The sequence below is a fragment of the Triticum aestivum genome, chromosome 7B (genome assembly GCF_018294505.1).
Source record: "Triticum aestivum cultivar Chinese Spring chromosome 7B, IWGSC CS RefSeq v2.1, whole genome shotgun sequence".
Lineage (NCBI taxonomy): Eukaryota > Viridiplantae > Streptophyta > Magnoliopsida > Poales > Poaceae > Triticum > Triticum aestivum.
This window is the reverse complement of record NC_057813.1, coordinates 80,806,228-80,825,964: the sequence shown is the minus strand read 5'-3', so window position 1 is coordinate 80,825,964 and position 19,737 is coordinate 80,806,228. Positions and strand designations below refer to the sequence as shown.

The window sequence follows — 19,737 nt, the reverse complement described above, 5'->3', positions numbered from 1 at the left end:
TCTTATCCCCAAACGATGGCTTAAGGATGTTAAGTAACAACTATTGTAAAATTATTTATAGACCTGTATTTACAACCCATCCCACATCAAAATGATATAGGAAGATATAAAAAACATCCTTTGGAAAATATTTTCTAAATTATTATACTGTTTAGAATTATTATTAAAGAGTTTATAAAATAAGTAAAATTGAATTAGCAAGTTGGATGGAAATTGTACACTGTAATTTCATGTCCAACAGTCCAACTTAGACGGCTCCATCAAATATATATGTAGTGTCCAAACAAATCATACACTGTAATTTGAAGTACAGATTAGACTGATGCATCAAATATAGTGTACATCTAAAGTCTGAATTGTTCTCCTAAGATATCCATGAACATTTAGTAGACATTTTAGTTTCATTGCCCACGACCAATTGCCAATCATGAACCCTAAGAAACGGGATCAAGGAGTCGATATTGAACGTCAAAATCGACAGATGAAACATTACGGTAGATACATGTAGTTTTGTGGACCTGTACCTCTCCCTAGTGCACTGCGGCGTCGCATGAAGCCACCCAGCAGGCAACAAACCAGATTGATCTGTCAAAAGTAGATTCCAGACGAATCAACATCACCTGTAAATCAAACAGGGGTTTCTTCCACAGTGTATATGTCACAGCACCGCAACAGTACACACTCCCCAATGTTTGTAGCAGAATCCCGTGCATCCATATTTTGCGGAGGCTATTCGTCGATGGCATCCAGTGCATGGCCACGTCCACGGCAAGTCGTTCCGACGACCACGCAACTGCAACATCCTTTTCTCCTTCCGTCACTTATCTTGGGCACCATCATCGGTGGACGGTGAGAAGGACCAACACATTCACGGCCTAGCTGCAGAACTTGAGGTCATGGCCGAAAGCGCTTGCGGGGAACCGGCAGAGCACGCATATTATACACCTGGGAACACAAGGTCCATAACTTAGTTCTTATAGCATGTAAAATATCTTTGCTTGGTTGTAGCTTTGACCAAATCACCAGAAGAATGGGCACCAGATTGCAGCGTGAGTGTAGATTAGCATTTATTTTAAGTGCTATTATGCTGGCCTTTTGAAGGTATGGTTTGTTCGGATTTCAGTGTGAGAATTCTACAAAAAAAACTATCTTAAATACCATTGTTATCCAAAAAAAAGTGTAATGAAAATCTATATAAGAAAAGCTATGCATCTAGGAACATGCAACGTCCCTTCTGAATAATCATTAGATCACTAAACTGTTAACAGAAGGATGTAAGTGCACAGAGAGGACATGATCAGCAATGGAAAAAGCAAATTTGCAGATAGTAAATAACCTTCTATAGTTAGACTATATACACTAAGAGAATCTGGAAGAAAATGATTCGCAAAATGTACAAAAACTTAACTCTACAGCCTCCAGTGCAGGCTATACAAAACTTAAAATCCCTATGTTCTCTTTGTGAAAATGCCTGTGCGTTGTAGTAGTCCATGAAGGAAAGGAATATGTTCTGCACTCTGTCAGCTTCCTGGAGAAGTACGAGGAAGAGATGGGCGATGCGATGGAAAAGATTAGTTCAGAGAAGGGAAAGGAACAACTGACCCCGTCCTTTACCACATACATACCTCTTTCACTGCCACCCATACAGTGGACTCCGCCCGAACAGGGCTCGGCGTAGTTGAACACTGACGCAAGTTTTTAGCAGATCAATGGCTGGGATGGGCGGGGCTGTAGCCAGGGATTATAGAGGCTAAGTGTATCTGTCGACATACTATCAGTTACCAGTTTCCGATAGTGTGGAGGAAGCTGAAGCCCGGGCAACCCTGGTTCGGCTGCATGCTCTGGCAAAAGTTTTCAGAGGACCCGCGGAGCTTGAGATGGATTGCAAAACGGTGACTGAATATCTAAACTCGGATGTGCCCACTCTTGCTCTCTGCTATGGAGTGATCCAAGATATAAAGGCGGCCCTTTCTTGCTTTCCTTCATTCAAAGTTGTATTTACAGGAAGGAGGAGTCTTGTTAGCTTCAACACCAAACTTGGGAAAGATCTCAAGGATTATGTCATTCAAATAGCAGGTGGGGGAAACACATCAATAATATATAGCAGAAACATATAGATGAACTATAGCTCTATATAGAAACCATTGCTTTCTGACATACAACATGGTACGTACAGAATGAGATGAGCAAGAAAGCTTGGGACAAATACACAAATGCAGTTTCTGAACTTACTGTAATAATGAACATACAGATTAATAATTAAGTAGGAGGATAGTTGTGCGGTTCGTTTCTTTTCTGAGGGCTAATGCTCATTTTCGGAGGAAAATAATCTCAGATTTCTAACTAAACTATAATCCCGCTCAACACGAATTGGTTCATTCAGATGCCTTGCCCATATAACTGAATATCTAATAAAAAGAAGAAAAAATAAGCTGCTAGCATAGTCAGAGGCAGGGGACAGAAACAACATCTAAAACAGGGAATTGCATACAATGAATATCAAGGGGATATATACCTCTGGTGTAGCCGCCGAAAACGACATTGGACGGTTGGACGGACGTTCTTGTTCCTTCGGCGAACTCGGCGTTTCTTCCTCCGGCGAACTCGGCGGCGACATTGGACGTTTCGACGAAACTTGCAATTTCGACGGGATTTGATGGAGCTCCTGGTCCAAGGACGCAACCTGATGGAGATTCCAGCCGAGGACACTTCCTTCTTATGCCAGGCAAATCAAATCCGGGTCGGGCACTCCATTGCTTGGTGTTGGAGAAGGACACGGCCTCCTATTGTCCATCCAAGCAGGCCACGAGAGAGGGGACGGCGAGGAAGGGGGGGTGTACTGAAGATGGTGGCGGCTGCCGGCAGGAGGTGGCCGTGGCGGCGGCGGAGGCTGGAGGGCGCGAGCCTCGTCGCGGCCGCTCGCAGGGACATGCCCTTCCTTACTTGGCAGAGCGAGACGGGGGGGAGAATGGGAGCACGGGAGAGTACCCCTCCCTCGCGCTCCTTCTTCTCCTCCGCGGCTCACCGCCGCCGTGGGGCCTCCTGCCGGCGCCCCCCTCACGACACGGGAGCGACTCTGCCGCGCAGAGCGCAAACCTCCTTATCTCGCCAACCCAGGCCCAATAGAAAGTAACGGCCCAAGCGTGCCCGTGAGCGAAAGAATTAAATCTTTAGTGCGTACCCCAAATTAGTACCACCTCGTTTATATCGTTTTTATTACGATTTTGTCCATACAAATTGTAAAAGCGTACTATAACATGAGAAGAAAGCGTATTGTGACGGTGAACCTGACAAAGTCGATCCGTGCTTTATTATTCCTAATAAACATGCCCGTGCGTTGCAACGGGAGAAAATAAATTAACATGCTTCACTGCGAAGCAAATACCAATTGTCCCAATTAGGTTGGCCAAATAGAGGATAAGTTTGATGGTGACAACAATGATGGATCAGTTAGCAATGAATTCTTTGGGGTGAATCCTTTGGGACAATGATGATTTTTTCTACGTGTATGTCCTAACCTATGTATATGTATTAGTCTTCCAATTTTCACGTCCTGATAGCAGTCAATATGAGTCCGTGGGACACAAACAGAACTAAATCCAATTTTGTAACAAAAATATCTAGTAACAAACCCAGCTACATGTGCATATAGGTTCGAAGAACAAACACATGTGTGCGCGTTAACATGTTCGAGTGATGGACTCGGAAATATTTACCTGTCAGTGAATGGTCCAAACCCAATTAACTGCAAGTAAAAAAACAGAAAGACATTTACCCATTAAGACTACTTTACGGACGACAGATTCTAGCCGAACTTTCGACAATGAAGAATTTAACGGCGCTACCTAGTTTTCCTTTATGCATGGATGGCTTTACCCGTCAAGACTACTTTGCGGATAACAGATTCTGGCCGAACTTTGGATGATGGAGAATTTAACGGTGCTACTTAGTTTCCTTTATGCATGGATGGCTTGATATGCCACGTCATGCGTAAATCGTCCAGTAATTATCATGTGTAGCAGCTCTGGTTCTTTGGGGCCTTAGCACGACGACTTTCCGACTGTCTACTACAACAAGTTGTGCCCGCTCCGGCGATGGAGGGGCGATGACGGCGGCGCGCCTTCGGCTCGCTTCGGTGCTTGTAGTCGTCGGTCTACGAATTTGGATGTAATTTTTACTTCTGGTATTCGTTGTACTGACATGATTGCAGATGAATAGATTGAAAGTTTTTCCGAACAGTGGACATGTGTGTAAGCTGACACGTTATATCCTCGCTGGTGCTCCACGAGTCATATGGACTCCCCAAACGACTTGATTCAGCCGACTATAGTCAACCAACGGATCAGCTCCACACAAAAAATAAAACGAACGCATCGGCCTCAGAAAAGAAAAACTAACGCATCAGCCGTGATGTCAAAAAAAGAAATAGAAAACGAACGCATCAGCCGCCCTCCTCCAGATTACGCGTGTCCAGCGGCCCGACGCACCGCTGTCTCCCCACATGACCTTATCTTCTCCCCCAGTCGTCTTCCCCGATCCCCTTCCCGTCGTTCTTCGCTTGCGTTGTCCGCCGCAATTTATCTCTCATCGCCGCTTCGCTCCCTCCTTCACAGCACCGCGCCTAATAGGCTCCCCTCTCTCCTTGCCCTTTCTTGCCGCCGGAGCTCGACATGTGAGGCGACGACTATTATGGCTGTGGGGCGATGGCACCTTCCAGCGACGGCGCCGCAAGGCAGTGCGGTGCAGGATGTTGCAAGGCTGCGGTTCTTCCTTCCTTCTCCCTTCCTCCTTCCTCCCCTCGTCCTTATTCTTTCTCTCACACCGAGTTCCTCTTTCTTTGTTGCCTACAGGAGGCCGATGCCAAACTGCAAGCAGCCGCCGCCTGGAGGTTCTCCGACACCGGAGCCCACCTCCTCCTCGCCCACGTCGCCGACGTCCATCCTCGTCGGATCCGGTGCCGCGGGGCCTCCCTGCGCCTCCGCCGCCCCGCCAAGTCCGTCTGCTGGAGCCGCCTCTGTCCGCTGCCTGTTCAGTCCCCTACCTCGACCACGTCTGTACGCGTGCGCAAGGGCTGCAAGGCCTAGCAGTGATTCGTGACGTTCATGTGCGGGGACATGCGGAGGCCGGCGCCGGCGAGCAGGCACGCGTCGACGGGGCCATGTTGGAGGTTATGGGCGCCGACCTGCTGCTGGCCGACGAGCACAAGAGAGCTCGGGTGCTTGGGAATGGAGACAACATACGCAGGGGGGGGGGCGGTGCGATGCCGGAGGCGGAGGAGAGGGGCGGGCACCTTCCGCGCCGACGAGCGCAGCCGAAGCTGTCCCCCCTTCCACCTTCTCTACCTTTGGATAAGGAGCGCGGGTGGAGTTGTTACAAAAGACAGGGATTAATTTGCAAAAACGAATCATTTTACCAGATGCACTTACATAGGGATTGCGGGTTGGATTATCTAAAACTATAGGGGGTTTTATGCAAAATTGACGCGACGACGGACGACCAGAAGCGATCGCCGCTTTATTAGTAAAAAAAAGGTAAAGATATATATATATATATATATATATATATATACTAATAAAGCGGCTATTGCTTCTGGTCGTCCGTCATTAAAATTACCCTCCAAGTTAGTAAAAATTACTCACCAATGCCACCCATAAGTGAAAAAACGATTCAAATATCCGGACCGCCCCGTTCATTGTTTTATAGAGGTGCGACCAGTACATGTAACAGGATGAGGCGCACCAGGGTGGTTGGCCGATCGCTCCTCTATCGACCAGACCAGGGTTCGATCCCCCGTTTTGCAATTTTTATCTTTCTTTTCTCACGCATGTGTGGGACTTCACTTCCCTGTTTTTTATTCATTTTACTTTTTTTTCTCATTCTGTTTTCTTTCTTCTTTTCTCTTTAAATTAATTTGGGATTTGAATATTTTAAAAGTTGCGCTTTTTCAAAAAAAAATCTTTGAGAAATCATAAAATATATGTGAATTCAAAAATATTTAGAAAATCATAAAAATTTTGCAGATTAAAAAAATGTTGGTGGTTTTGCAAAACTGTTCGCAAAATTATAAATAAATCATGATTTAGAAAAAATGGTCGGCAAATAAAATCATGTTCATGATTTTAAAAAAATGACCGTGTATTCAAAACATATTCGGGAATCTGAAAAAAATGTTCATGACATTTTAGAAAATGTTCACAAAAATAAAAATAAATATTTGTTCCATAATTTTTAAAAAAATCATCGGTTCTAAAAATGTTTGTTGGGTCAAAAATTGTTAATGAATTCGAAACCGGTTCATACATTTAAATTCTTTTGTAAAGAAAACTAATCTTTATCATTTTTTGAGAAAATCAAAAATTTCAAAAAAAAAATTGTTTGTCTATTCGAAAAATTGTTCACTGATTCAAAAGTATTTTATGTCTAGGATTTGATTAGTTTTTCGAAAGTCTTTATATGTCTTGGCGTTGGGAGTATTTCGTGGTCAATGAGATTTGTTTTTAAAGTTTTAAACGTTCCCTTGCGCAACAAAATGACACGTGTGGCATATACCGGCGAACTCATAGCCTTGTGATTTACCGCGTCGAATGCATTGTGATCACGTGGACATCGCGGCCATCATCGGCTAGGGTAAAAAAATGGCAACATGATGAGCCACTATGTTAAAATAGAGTACGCTCATATATCAGGATATTGAGTTATACTTATTTGGTTAGCCATAATTTTTTGTCTTCCGTTGCAACGCACGGGCATATTTGCTAGTATATATATAGATAGACAAGGTATAGATTTAGATATGGAGTATTGAGGAGTCACGCCAGTTGGATGGATGGCGTTGTATAATGCCAGGGACCGTATGCCGCATATAGGAGCCTGACGCATAGGCTTCCACGTTGATCGGGCCAAGCCCACTAGGGCGAAGCGAGTTACTCCATTTGGCACTCTAAGTGCTCGTTAAAGTGTTATTTAAACACCTCCTCAAATTATATCTCCTTAAGTTTAAGGAGTTAAAAACCACAAACCTGACCAAACTCTCAAACTTAGATGCTCAAACAAACTAGGGCCCACATGAAAGCCTCTCTCCCTCATCTTCTTCCTTCTTTATTCTTCTTTCTTCTTTCTTTCACGTGGCCAACTACCGCTTTTCGGCATTAGATGATTTACATGAGCTACCTTGTACCTAGCATAGATGCTCTACAAAAGTAATTTGATAGAGTCTCATCATGCGCGATGTAAGCGTGCGACAAAGTAATCGTCAAAGTAGGTTAAAGTCATCCTCCACAGGCCATGGCTTGGGCGCTTCCTTGTCTCAATGAGTCTTCCCCTCATCCTTCTCCTAGTGGCTCCATGGCATCGTCCGGAACGCAAGGATTCATCGGAACCTGCGATGGCGACTGATGACCACTCTTTCTGTACGATTCTTCCTATACATTGAACTTTTCCTCTATGTAGGTGTCCTCTGCACGTGTTGTAGCTTTGCTCGTGGCTGGGACGATGGCAGGAGTGTCGCCTGGCTAGGGATTACGTGGGGGAGCGCCGTCGTGGCAGACACGGCGGAAAAGAAGAAAATTAATGAAAAAAGATTGTCGAATTCTCATCAGAATTTAGCGGGGCTGTAGGGTGTCGGTCAGCATGCGGGGTAGTCGCGGGAGGCAAGGAATGCTGTGGGGGTGGTGTCTACGGGGGAACGGGGGAGAATGCTGTCACGGGGAGGACCGAAATTATTTCGAGAAGTGGTCACGACTGAGTAAATGTAAGTGGCGGACGACGCGATGATTTTTTTGAGGACTTAATAAGGGATTGGCTAGGTGTAGTTTAACTCCTCAAAGCGAATTTTTTAAGGAGATAACCGGTTTAAAGAGATCGGCTAGAGTTAATAAGGGATTGGTTAGGTCTAGTTTTGGTCTTATATGGCTTTGCTCTTTATTGATGTAATTTTTTTTATGTGTGCAGGTGTTGACTGCGTGCCAGGTGTGTTTTCATTGTGTTTGTATTTGACGTTTTATTTTGTATGAGTCAAAAAATTCCACCCTTCATCAGAGGATGGTTGTCGTACTTTTCATGTGTAGAAGTAATAAAGCCCCTGTTGTAGGCAGAGCAATCAAACAAGCAAGCATGGAGAGCTGAGAAAGCAACAACGTACTACTATTAACAGATATATCTGCTTGCTGGCTGATGAATTAACAGTTAGTTACTTTGTTCATCACCCAAAACTTGTACTCTCTCTGTAAAGTGATCTAAGTACTACTACCTTCGTCCTGATTTATTAGTACCCTTGTATTTTGGGTCATATTTTGATCATAATTTTAACTAGTAAAATATATGTTATATAAAACAAAACTGATATCACTGAAAACTAGTACATTCAAATATGAATCCAACAAATTTTGTTTTGGTGACATGTATTAACATTTTTCTACTGAAATAAATGGTCAAACTTTGACCCAAACTACGAGTGGAACTAGTAAACCAGGACCAAGGTAGTAGATACTATGGTGAGTTAACTGTTTACTTGTCCCAAGAAAATGCCCAATTCAAACAACATGTAACACATAAGCAGCCTGACACGTAGACGAATCTTAAAAGCATACAGATACCAGAAAGAAAGCTTGCCCACTCCATCAAGATCACAAATGTTTTGGTGATATAGCGATCAAAGATCGTCCAGTTAGATCAAATACTAGTAACTTGGTACTCCCTCCGTCCGGAAACACTTGTCATCAAAATGAATAAAAGGGGATGTATCTAAATGTATTTTAGTTCTACATACATCCCTTTTTGTCCATTTTGGTGACAAGTATTTTCGGACGGAGGGAGTACTCATGCTGTGAAGCTAATCGATATCAAACTTCGTTTCTCTATGATAAAAAGATGTTGACGCTATTGCTCCTGCTGGCTCCGTGGGGATTGTTCTCCTTGTGGGTATACTTGTTTGCCCAAGTGAACCAAACTACTCATAATCATATAACCAAGACACCATGTCCCCGCCGTACGCACGTAATTACTGAAGGTTGTTGCTCGATGACATGATCGCCTGCATATGAGAGAGAGAGAGAGTAAAAATTAGAAACGAAAACTAAGAGGAGAGGATGTATAACTGGAGAAGGAGAGGGAGTGAGAGAGAGGTGTGCGAATTTACCAGTGAGGATCATTTGGTCTAGGCTTGACTTGGTGAGAAAGATACTCAAGCAGCTGACCGTTTTCTAAGCCTGTCGGCCCACCAACAACATAATTACGTTCACAGTGAGCGATCAGATCATACAGCTCCTCTTTCCTTGTTTTGATTTTCGCCACGAGACTCGCAGCATCTTTCGTCTCATCAGCGGTGAGCGGCTGCAGCAGGTTTTGCAAAAGTACACATCAGTCATAAGAATCCGTGGTTTCCTTGGTATAAAAAAAAGTGAAATCCGTGGTTTCCTTTTGAGTGGCTAGCGTACCCTGGTGTGCACCATCCTTGCGTGGTTTCCTTTTGAGTGGCTAGAGCAGGGGTCCTTCAGGTTTTATGTAGAAAAATATTTTCTACTTCTTAGTGAGCTAGGTTAGCAGGCCTAGCCCATATGCTTCTGATGTCTCGAGGAAAAATGCCCCAATCCCACTAAGCCCAGTTTTTTGTGCCTAGTTTATTTTCGCTCACAAAACCAAAAAAATTATATATCAAAAACAACTTAAATAAATGCCTACACATGATGGTAGAGCATCTCCAACAAATCCCCATACAAACTCCCCCTATAAATGGTTATATAGGGTGTCAATTTAGGGGAGGTTTGCAAGCGAGGTGCTTTAGCAGTCCCTTATACATCTTCCTTAATAATATGCCCTTTTCATTTCCTCTTTAAACTAACATACAATGACATGTGCATGTCTATTCTAGCAACATAATAATTTAAATAACGCTATTTCGACAAACATATTTGAACATAATTTCAAAACCATGGTTTATGAAATTAGATTCAAAATTCAAATTGAAATTGAAAACTAAAATTTCTGATAAATGATTCAAAGTAGACATAACAAATGGTCCAAACACGAAAATCAAACATGCAACATATGATTCACCTAAGATCATCAATCCTGACCTCCATTACCATTGCCATCCACGATGCCGTGTCCACTCACACCCATACCTCCTACCATCTTTGATGCTATAAGCCTCCCCAGCCCCGTCCGCCTCCCTCTCGGCCTCCTGCGCTCCACCATGCTCGGCACCCCCGTCGTCATCGGCGCCGGCTGCTGCTCCGGCCGCGCTGGGCGCGGATACCAATGGGCAGAGGATGCTTCCTTGGCCAAGCCGATGCCCGCGACCAGGCGGCTCCCCCGCGCCGGCAACGGCCCCTGCGGCCCCGTCGGACGCCGCCCCTCCAGCCACCTCCAAGCTCGTGGTGAAGCTGCGGCCGCCGCCCGCCGTCGTCCCCGGTGGTTCGACCCCATTCGGCTTCTCCAGCAGCATTCCATCAAGTGAAGCATCCATTCTGGAACTGGAGTCCACGCCACAGTCTCTTCCGTGCGTCCACGCGATTGCCGTTGGCAACGTCGTCCCGGCGACGGCACCGGCCCTGCTCCAACAATCTGCGCCACAAATCCCGCGTCCGTCGCCGCCACACTCGCTCTCCCCCGAGCTTGCGACTGCAGATTCTTCGGCATCGCCACCCACCGCTGCTGCGCTGGCTGCGACTGCCCTTGCTTCCCGCAGGTCAGACCCGACCATTGGGGGGCGGAAGGCAACAACATCCTCGGACGTTGCGCCCACTGCTCTTGCGTCGCAGATCATTGCTGGAGGCGACCGATTCGTCCCGCCTGTGCGCCCTGGTTGGGGGGATTGGCGTGGATGCTTTCGTCGGGATGACGCACCTACCGTTGAGTGTTGTGCGGCCGCTCCGCCGGGGATGAGCTGGGGGGCTGGCAGCTCGTCTCGAAGGGGCGTCGTTCGGCGTCTCCTCCGGCTTTTCATCGCCCTACCTTCAATGCACGGCTGCCTCCTCCGACATGGCTGAGAGATAGATGTTTCCGGTGTTTGTGTCGGGGTCATCGAGCACACTCTTGCAGGGATCCAATCCGTTGCAGGAATTGCCTCCGTTTCGGCCACATTGCTCGCTTTTGTCGTGCGAAGCAACTCGTCGACGAGGCTATGCCGCAACCATGTGTTGCTCCACCGCCTGCATCCGTCATCCAAGCTGATGTGCCATTACAACCTGTCCTTGAGCAGCAGGCTGAGCTACTTTGCGTTGAGCTTCGCGAATGCCTTGTGCGTGTTGAGAGTGTCTTGGCAAGGGCGGAGGTTGCTCTTGGTAAACTTCAGGTTGTGTCGATTGGGTCTCTACTTCCCGAGCTTCAGGTTGGCTCTGCAGATGGAGAGGAAGTCGACCTCTATGGAGGGTTCTCTCCTCGTGCTAGACCCTGCTCTATGGTGTCGACTGACGTTGGGGGTGAAGTGATTGTTGAGGATGTGGCTCCAATTCTACAGATTATGCCTGAGTTGACAGTGCTATGTGAGGAGTCCACTCCACCTCTTTCGGTGGCGATTCCGAAGGAGATGGGCTTGCTAGGGGCGTTGGCGGTGCCCATGACACCCTCACCACCGCCCTTGGAGTCTAGCCAGATAGACTTTATGGTGTGTGCAGGTTTGGATGCCTCGGTCACGCGCTTGCCTGTGACCGTTGGGCACGTGGTGCCCCCAGGTGGAGATGTTGTTGGGACAAATACGTTGGCACCTTGTTCCGATGCTCTCTTTGCAAAAGAGCTTTGCAGCTTGCTCTCTAGCTTGGAGGCGGCTAGCCCTGGGTCTGGTAAAGTGGTTGCATGCATCCTGACCGAAAAGTTTAACAAAGACAAGATCAAAAAGGTGGAGAAGTCTCTCAAAAGCAAAAACAAGAAGAGTGATGCCTTAGGGAAGGCGTCTGCGGCTGCTTAATGGCTGCTCCTTGGTCTTATGGGCCGTCCTCATGGTTTAGCTTATCATCGTGGTTTTTGGGGGGTCATTTCTCTACATCCGAGGTGTTCTTTTTGGGGATTCCTTTGCGATGTAGATGCGTGTGGGCTTGGGTCTGTTGCTTGTTGGAAATGTCTGTAGGGTCGACAGTGCGATCTTGGGGGTTTAGACTTTGGGAGTAGTCCGCATGTGATTTGTTTGTATTGGTTTTCGCCCGGTTTTCCATTAATTAACCGGACAACTCTCTTCTTCTTAATTAATCGATGAGGCAAATCTTTTGCCTCCGTTTCAAAAATAATTTGTTCCTTCACCAACTCACGAAATTGGAGATGGAACGTGTGTCTTGGTAATTTACCGACAATATCCATCTGAGGATAGCAAACGCGTCAGAGATCCAGATGGTGCATACGAGGAAAATTTACCCAGGTTTAGGCCCTTAGATCGAGGTAACACCCTACTTCTTGCTTGTCATGTTGATGATCTTTATACTGCTATTTTGTATGATAGATGAATTATGGTGACACACGAACTTAGTCTGTTTGGCAAAGGTCACCTTGTGAATAGACGATGGAAGAATAACTAGGTAGAAATAAAGGCAAACTACATGAGCATACATATGCATATGATCTTAAGTACTGCGAGAGAGAATACGAAGTCTAGCATGGCTAGCAGTAGCAGTACAAAGATAAAATGCAATACAATTGCGAAAAACTGAACACAAAACAATCACAAGATAGGGGAACAACTCGAATATAGACAAATACTGAAAGTATTGCAAGTTGAGATGAAAATAGTGGTGCTTGATGGTGACGAGTAACTTGTTCGGCCATTTCACACTTCCGCCAAAGTTACACGTCTAGTTGGAGGGACACAAGAGTAAATATCACATCTGGTTGGAGGGACACAAGAGCAAATATCACATCTAGTTGGAGGGACACAAGAGCAAATATCTCTTCATCCTATTCTCCTCGATGTGAAGTTCCTTGAACTCCACTCAATTTACTCCCAGTGGATTCTTCAAGACAACCTCCACACTTTCATCATTTTTAAAATACATGATTAGCAGTTTTGACAACATATATTTTTTATGTCTACATTTTTCCATACACATCATACTTTTTTTATGCACCAGGACTATTTTTTATACATGTTATATATTTTTAAAATACATGATTAAAATTTATCTAAATTTATATTTTTATGTCTATTTTTTCCATACACATTACACTTTTTTATTCAGCAGCAACATTTTTTATATACACATTTAACATTTTTCAAATACATGATTAATATTCCTTTAAACATATATTTTTAATGTATATTTTTTCCATACACATTGTATATTTTTTTATTCATCAGGAACCTTTTTTATATACATGTTAAACATTTTTTAAATACATTATTAACACTTGTTAAACACATATTTTTGGTGTCTACTTTTGTAAATACAGATAGTACAATTTTCATATACTATAGTAGAAACATTTTTGTATACATGTTTAACATTTTTCAAATGCATGTTAATATTTTGAAATTTTGTATGTAAAGTGATTTTTATATAGATATATTTGGAATATAAGCAAAAGAAATAAAAAATAAAGTAAAAATGTAAATACAAAAAGGATAAAAAAGTGCACTGAAGGTTGTGATCCATGCTTGAGGCGAGACGTACTACTATTTGGGACCTCCTATACAGCGCGCGGCGCGCTGGGGGGAGACCAAGCCGCGGCGACTATTTCTCGCCTTAAACGGGTCGAGAGGAAATTCTCGCACCGAGTTTTTGCTGGTCGTGGTCGTTACGGGCCGACCCATTTTCGCACACAGAGGGATCGATCCCAACATGCCGCGAACATAACAAACACTACTAGCCAACATGCCAGCATACTATTCGTGATATGTATAAGGACGCGATCTACTGAAGTGAGTGAGCCGGCTTTCCCCAGTTTTCTTTTTTCTTCTCCATTTTTCATTCTTGTTGCTTTTCTTTCTTCATTTTTTCTTTCTTTTGTTTTTAATTTTTAAGTTTTCATTTTTTGTTTTTCTTTCTTTCTTTTTGTTTTTCATTCTACATCCTAATATACATGATCAACATGTTTTCAATAATTGTTTAAAAAAATCCAAATGCTTGTTCAACTTTTTAAATACATGGTCAAGATTTTTTTTTCAAATACTTGATTAGCATTTCTCAAATACTTGTTCGGCATTTTTCAAAATCCTTGTACAACATTTTTCAAATACTTGTTCAACAATTTTATATACATGATCAACATTTTCTCAAATACCTGTTCAACATTTTTTAAATAATTTTTCAACATTTTTAAAATACTTTTTTGTTATTTTTATATACATGATCAACATTTTTCAAATACTTGTTCAACAATTTTTTTCAAATACTTATTCAACAATTTTTTTCAAATAATTGTGCAACATTTTTCAAACACTTGTTCAATTTTTTAAAAATATGTGTTCAACATTTAAGTAAATAATTTTTTAATATATATTTAGTTATTTTAAATTATAAATAAAAGTACAAAAATAAAAGTAAAAGAAAATATAAAACGAGAAAAAACAGGAAAATGAGGCTGTGACCTCCCGCGCTCGTGGATCAGCCCAGCTCGCTCCCCCCACTTGGCTCGGCCCATGAGTGGCGGCCGGGTGCCCCCTATTTTCTTCTATCGTTTCTTCTGTTTATTCTCTTTCGTTTTTGTTTTTTATTATTCAAGTAACTGGGGACATCGAAATAGTTACCAAATTCAGAAAAATGTGAATCACCAAACAGTTCCTTGAGCCAAAAAATGTCACTGAATTCGAATAATGTTCATGAATTTAAAAAAAGTTCGTGATTTTTCAAAAAGTATGCATGATTCAAAAAATGATCGTGATTTCCAAAAACGTTCATGAATTTGGATATTGATGAATACTTCTTATCATATGAACAAAATTTTGAATTAGACAAAGTTTTTTGAACTTGATGAACAAATTCTCAATCAAGAACATTTTGGGAAAAATTGACCAATTTTTTAAAAATGAAAGAAATGTATTTGAAATTTATGAACGTTTTAAAAATTTGGGTGAACAAATTTTGGATACAATGAACATTTTTTGAATTTGATAAACATTCTTTTTAAAAAAATGGTTGAATAGATTTTTAATTTGATGAAAAAAATAGAAATCAATGGGAAATTTTGGAATTTGACAACCATTTTTTGAAGACACTGAACAAATTTCGCATTTGATGGACGTGTTTTCAAATTTATGAACAAACTTAGAATTTTACAAACATTTTCTAGATCCCGATGAAAAAAATTGAATTCGATGAACAAAACAATGTTCATGAATTTGAAAAGATAATTCACAAAAAAATGAAAAAAATAAAGAAGGAAAACTAGAAAAAGGAGAACAAAAAAAGAACAATAATAATAAATAATAGTAATAATAATAATAATAATAATAATAATAATAATAATAATAATGAAAGATAAAAGAAAAGAAGGAAAAAGTGAAAGGAAAAAAGTAAATCGGTCGGCTTATACGACATCCAGCGCATGAGGGAGCTCGCGTGTGGTTTCTCGGCAGTGCACTGCTACCTAGCATCAAGCGAGATATAGTCGCTCTCACAGCATACACAATTGAAAATATAAGAGCAACTAACTAACGAGTGCTCATTCGGTAGCCCCGCAAGGGTTACCTGGGGTTGGCTGAAAGGACGCCACTTGGCACGCTCTGGGCGCTCGCTTCGATTTTTTTTTCGCACGCGTTTTTGATTTTTTTAGATGGTCTTTTTTACTATTCGATTTTCCACTAGTCTTTCATGACTTCTGGACCCAAAACCAAAAAAATTCATTTTTTTGCGCCAAAAACTCATTTTTTTGCTTCCGTGAGAGGCATGAGCATGCCTCTAGGAAACGAAAAGAATGTGGTTTTTTTTCTTCTGCCAGAGGCACGGATTTGTTTCTCGTAGAAGCACAATTTTGCTTTTGCCAGAGACACGGTCATGCCTTTGTTCGGAAAGGGGGAAAACATGCTCCCAGTTTGTTTTTTTTGTGAAAAGAAAAATTTATCAAAACTTATCAATATGAAATCTAGTTTGGGAGAACTCGACGAGAGGAATTCAATGGTGAAAACTGTTCGAGATTTTGGACGCATGATTTAAGATAAAAAATATTTTAAATAAATGAATCTATGAAAAAGGGAAAACTTTTACGTTGTGACAAGTGGTACACATGCAGTACGCCACTTATCGCAACCTGAAGAGGTGGGAGTGACCTTTGCAATGAGATTTCGGGGGAATATAGAAGGCCAGGCTAGAGCCTAAGTTGAGATTGGGCCTTTAGCGAGATAAGCGAAAGGTTGAGGGCCAGACAGGCATTTGTTTTCCATCTTTAAATAATTTGGCATTTTTCGCAAAAAAGTACCAAATTTAGGATGTCCCAAACTAACCAAAATATGATTTTATTTATTCATGAAATCATAAAAGGTTTCAGGATTTAAAAATGTTCTTAGTTTTGAGAAATTTTTCACATATTTTAGAAAATAGTTATGATTTTGAAAAAACTATATTCAGGAAATCAAAAAATGTTTATGATTTGAAAATGTGTTGTGTATTCAAAAAAGGTTTGTAATCTTGAATAAATATCCGTGAATTACAAAATCATTGATTCCAAAACTTTTCATGAATTTTAAAAATGTTCATGCATTTAAAAATTGTTCATCAAAAATAAAAAAACCGTGAATGTAAAACCCCCAATTTCAACAATAATTTGTCGATTAAAAAAACTTTCAGCGATTCAAAAAAAAATGAATTGAAAAATGTTCATGCATTTAATTCTTTCACGAATTTGCCAAAAATGTTTGCAAAATGTATACATGTTCACAAGTTCATGGAATTTTTGGCAAATTCAAAAAATGCTCAAGATTTCAGAAAAAAAAGTTCAGAAATTCAAAAGAAAAAAGAAATAAAAACAAAAAATTAATGAAATGAAACGAAAATAAAAGTAAAAACGAACTCAAAAATATATATTAAGAATTCTAGAACAAACCCAGAATTTGTGAGTGTCTGTGTGGGCCGGGGGGGGGGGGGGGTACGCTCGGTCACTAACTAGCGACCTATGCGCCAATTAGGATTCCCCGTTTATCTCTCCCTCAATTCCGGTGCTTGAAATCCGGTTGAAGACGCGGAGTCGGCCAAAGTTCGAACAACACGTTGTTGTACTGCTATTATTTTGTGCTAAATAAAAACTAATGCTACTTTCAATCCATATTAATTGGGGCTGCTTGATTTCGTAAAAGAAATTGAGGCTGCTTTAGTGTAAGAGCATCTACAGCCGGGTGTCCCAAATCGACCTTAAACGACCAGGCTGATCTCCCGGTCATGAAATTTTAACCTAGACTGGCGCCTCAAACGGGCCTTAGACGCCGTGGCTGTCGGCACCCCTCATATCTAGCCCAAATATGGGGCGGAAATGGGGACGCCCAGGCACGTCTGCCACATCATACCTATGCTTTCTTCGGAATGCCGGGTTCGGACAAGGATATCAACGTGCTTCAACGATCTCCGGTGTTCAGGAGACTTTGTAATGGAGAATCATCGCCGTGCAACTACACCATCAACGGCGTGACGACTGTGCCTACAACATGGGATATTATCTTGCGGTGATATCTATCCTCAGTGGGCGGCGTTTGTGAAGACCATATACGAACCGCGTGGCAAGAAACAGTCACTTTGCAACAATGCAGGAAGCGGCTAAGAAGGATGCGAAGAGGGCATTTGGAGCGTTTCAAACTCGTTGGGGAATTGTTCGTGGATCTGCAATGATGTGGGAATCAAAAACTTTCTGAAACTCATGACATGTTGTGTAATTTTATACAATATGATTGTTAAGGTTGAGGGTCAGGTCCGGTCCCATGAGTTTTTATATCTATATACATCCGTATGTGATAGCCCATTTGAAATCTCTAAAAAGACAAATATTTAGGAACGGAGGGAATAGATAGGAAATCGTTTAACATAATTTCTGCATCACAATAATTTATAGAAAACGTAAAAGATATGAGCTCTTCGTAGCACCTCATATCACACAACAAAACAAGTAAAATCTGTTGTATAATTTCAACACCAAGATAATTGAGAGAGATTAGAAGAGTGTGATGTGCTAACCTAGACTAGTTCATTGGCTAGAGTAACGAATTATGCTGCGTTGCCGACCCACCGTATGAACCAGATGGTGAGCGGCAGAGCAATCACGGGCTGGCGTGCGGCATGGCATGCGACGGCGGCTGCGGCGCCTAATCACACGTACGTACACACTAATCACGGGAGAACACAACTACCATTAGACTAGGGCGGAGGCTAAGGCGATCCAAGGGACTATTTTTAGTCTGATTAAAACTAGTCTCTTTTAGAAGCTAAAGTTCCAATCACCCCTGACTATAGAGAAGCTAGGACTAAAAAAATTTAGTCAGGGGAACCCTACTAAAATGTGGATTAATCCTCTCTCTCCTCATTTAACTCCTCTCCTTTAACACATGCGAGTTCGGGATTGAAGGGTTTGAAGGATAATAAATGCTCATTAACTCATTTTAGTCTATTTAGTATTTGTATCCAAGCATGGGGTGAGGCTAGCAAGTTTTAGTCCCACTACTTTTAATCATGGAACTAAAACGTACCCAAGCACCCTCTAAATTGACAATCTGGCCAAGTATGAGCAACATATATCTGTTCGAAGTTCGCTCGATCGTTGGCTGCTCGTCTCCCCCCGGCCCCGCCACTGGAAGCGAAGGCCACTTGAATGATGAATCCCCTCCTCCCGGTAAGCTCATCCTTGACACTGATTCGGCCTCGTTGAGGGCGTACAAGTGCCATTGATTAAGTCTTGTTGATGTCCATAATTCATTGTATTTTTTATCGGAAGTTCATTTTTCTTTCTATGCAAATTTCAATGTATGTCAATATGACCTGTCCCAATTTCAGTTTTTCGTTGTACAATAATTCACCGTTGATGTTGTCCAATTTTCAGTGCATAGGCTGCCTATGTTTCAGTTATATGTTGTGAAAATTTCAGTGTACTCGCCCTGCTATTTTACTATCATTTATCAAGTGGTTTGCTGCCTTTTATCAAGTTTACCAGAGTTGGCTTTGACCCTATGTTCTCTTCTGTTTTCCTGGGCAAGTATGAGCTGGCCTCGCTGCTTCAAGGATGAATCTGCCAATATGATAATCAGTGGGAACAAAAGGTATCGAGTATTTATTATCTCTACTGAAACACTACTACTTATGGTTTGGAATTTAAACATTTTTGTGCTCTCCTATAGGTTATTCCGCTCAATTTTTCTTTGTAGCTCTGCCATTGGAAGATAGGCCCCATTTTAGATTTTGGAACAGGATTTGGCCAGCCCGGCTCTGTTGAGAGTAATGGTGTAGCCTAAACTAATGATTTTGAAGCACCAGGAGAACAAGTTGAAACCTCGGAAAATCAAGATGCAATTTATCTTATGAACTTTCTGTAGATGCACCGAAATCTTCGAGATCGTCCCGTGCATGTACTCAATGATCTTATTGAGCATGGAGCATATGTGGACCCACAATAAAAACTAAAAAACTAATGTTTGAGTTGTGCACTTAAAATAAATTTTATATTAGCACTATTTACGTTCGGTACCAACATTTGTTATTCACGTGCGACATTGGCTTGTAGTGTGATTGACGTGCATGGATTTGAGAGTCCTGATTTGAGGTACATATAGAGGCCGGAAGCGAAGTATGATCCGAGGGCGTGTTCGACGTGTCCGCGCGAACATATAGGGGCCGAATTCAC

At 42.2% G+C, this 19,737-nt stretch overlaps 2 protein-coding genes across 4 annotated transcripts in view; both read left to right on the top strand.

Moving 5' to 3' along the window:
* Positions 1-4,451: 4,451 nt before the first annotated feature.
* LOC123159264 (uncharacterized) lies at positions 4,452-5,481 on the top strand. Of its 3 annotated transcripts, none has more exons than XM_044577097.1 (2): positions 4,452-4,757; positions 4,851-5,481. In XM_044577097.1, the coding sequence occupies exons 1-2, from the start codon at positions 4,704-4,706 to the stop codon at positions 5,082-5,084; spliced, it is 288 nt and encodes a 95-aa protein (XP_044433032.1). In that variant the 5' UTR covers positions 4,452-4,703; the 3' UTR covers positions 5,085-5,481. The 3 variants fall into 3 exon arrangements, with proteins under 3 accessions (XP_044433032.1, XP_044433030.1, XP_044433031.1); XM_044577095.1 differs by having other exon boundaries at positions 4,455-4,740; XM_044577096.1 differs by having other exon boundaries at positions 4,455-4,763.
* Positions 5,482-11,122: 5,641 nt separating this feature from the next.
* Positions 11,123-19,737, top strand: part of LOC123161366 (uncharacterized) — a 35,672-nt gene continuing 27,057 nt past the window's right edge. Inside the window, exon 1 of the mRNA XM_044579208.1 lies at positions 11,123-11,957. Coding sequence (XP_044435143.1) covers positions 11,123-11,905 — 783 coding nt within the window. The 3' untranslated portion in view covers positions 11,906-11,957. The remainder of the gene's footprint in view (positions 11,958-19,737) is intronic.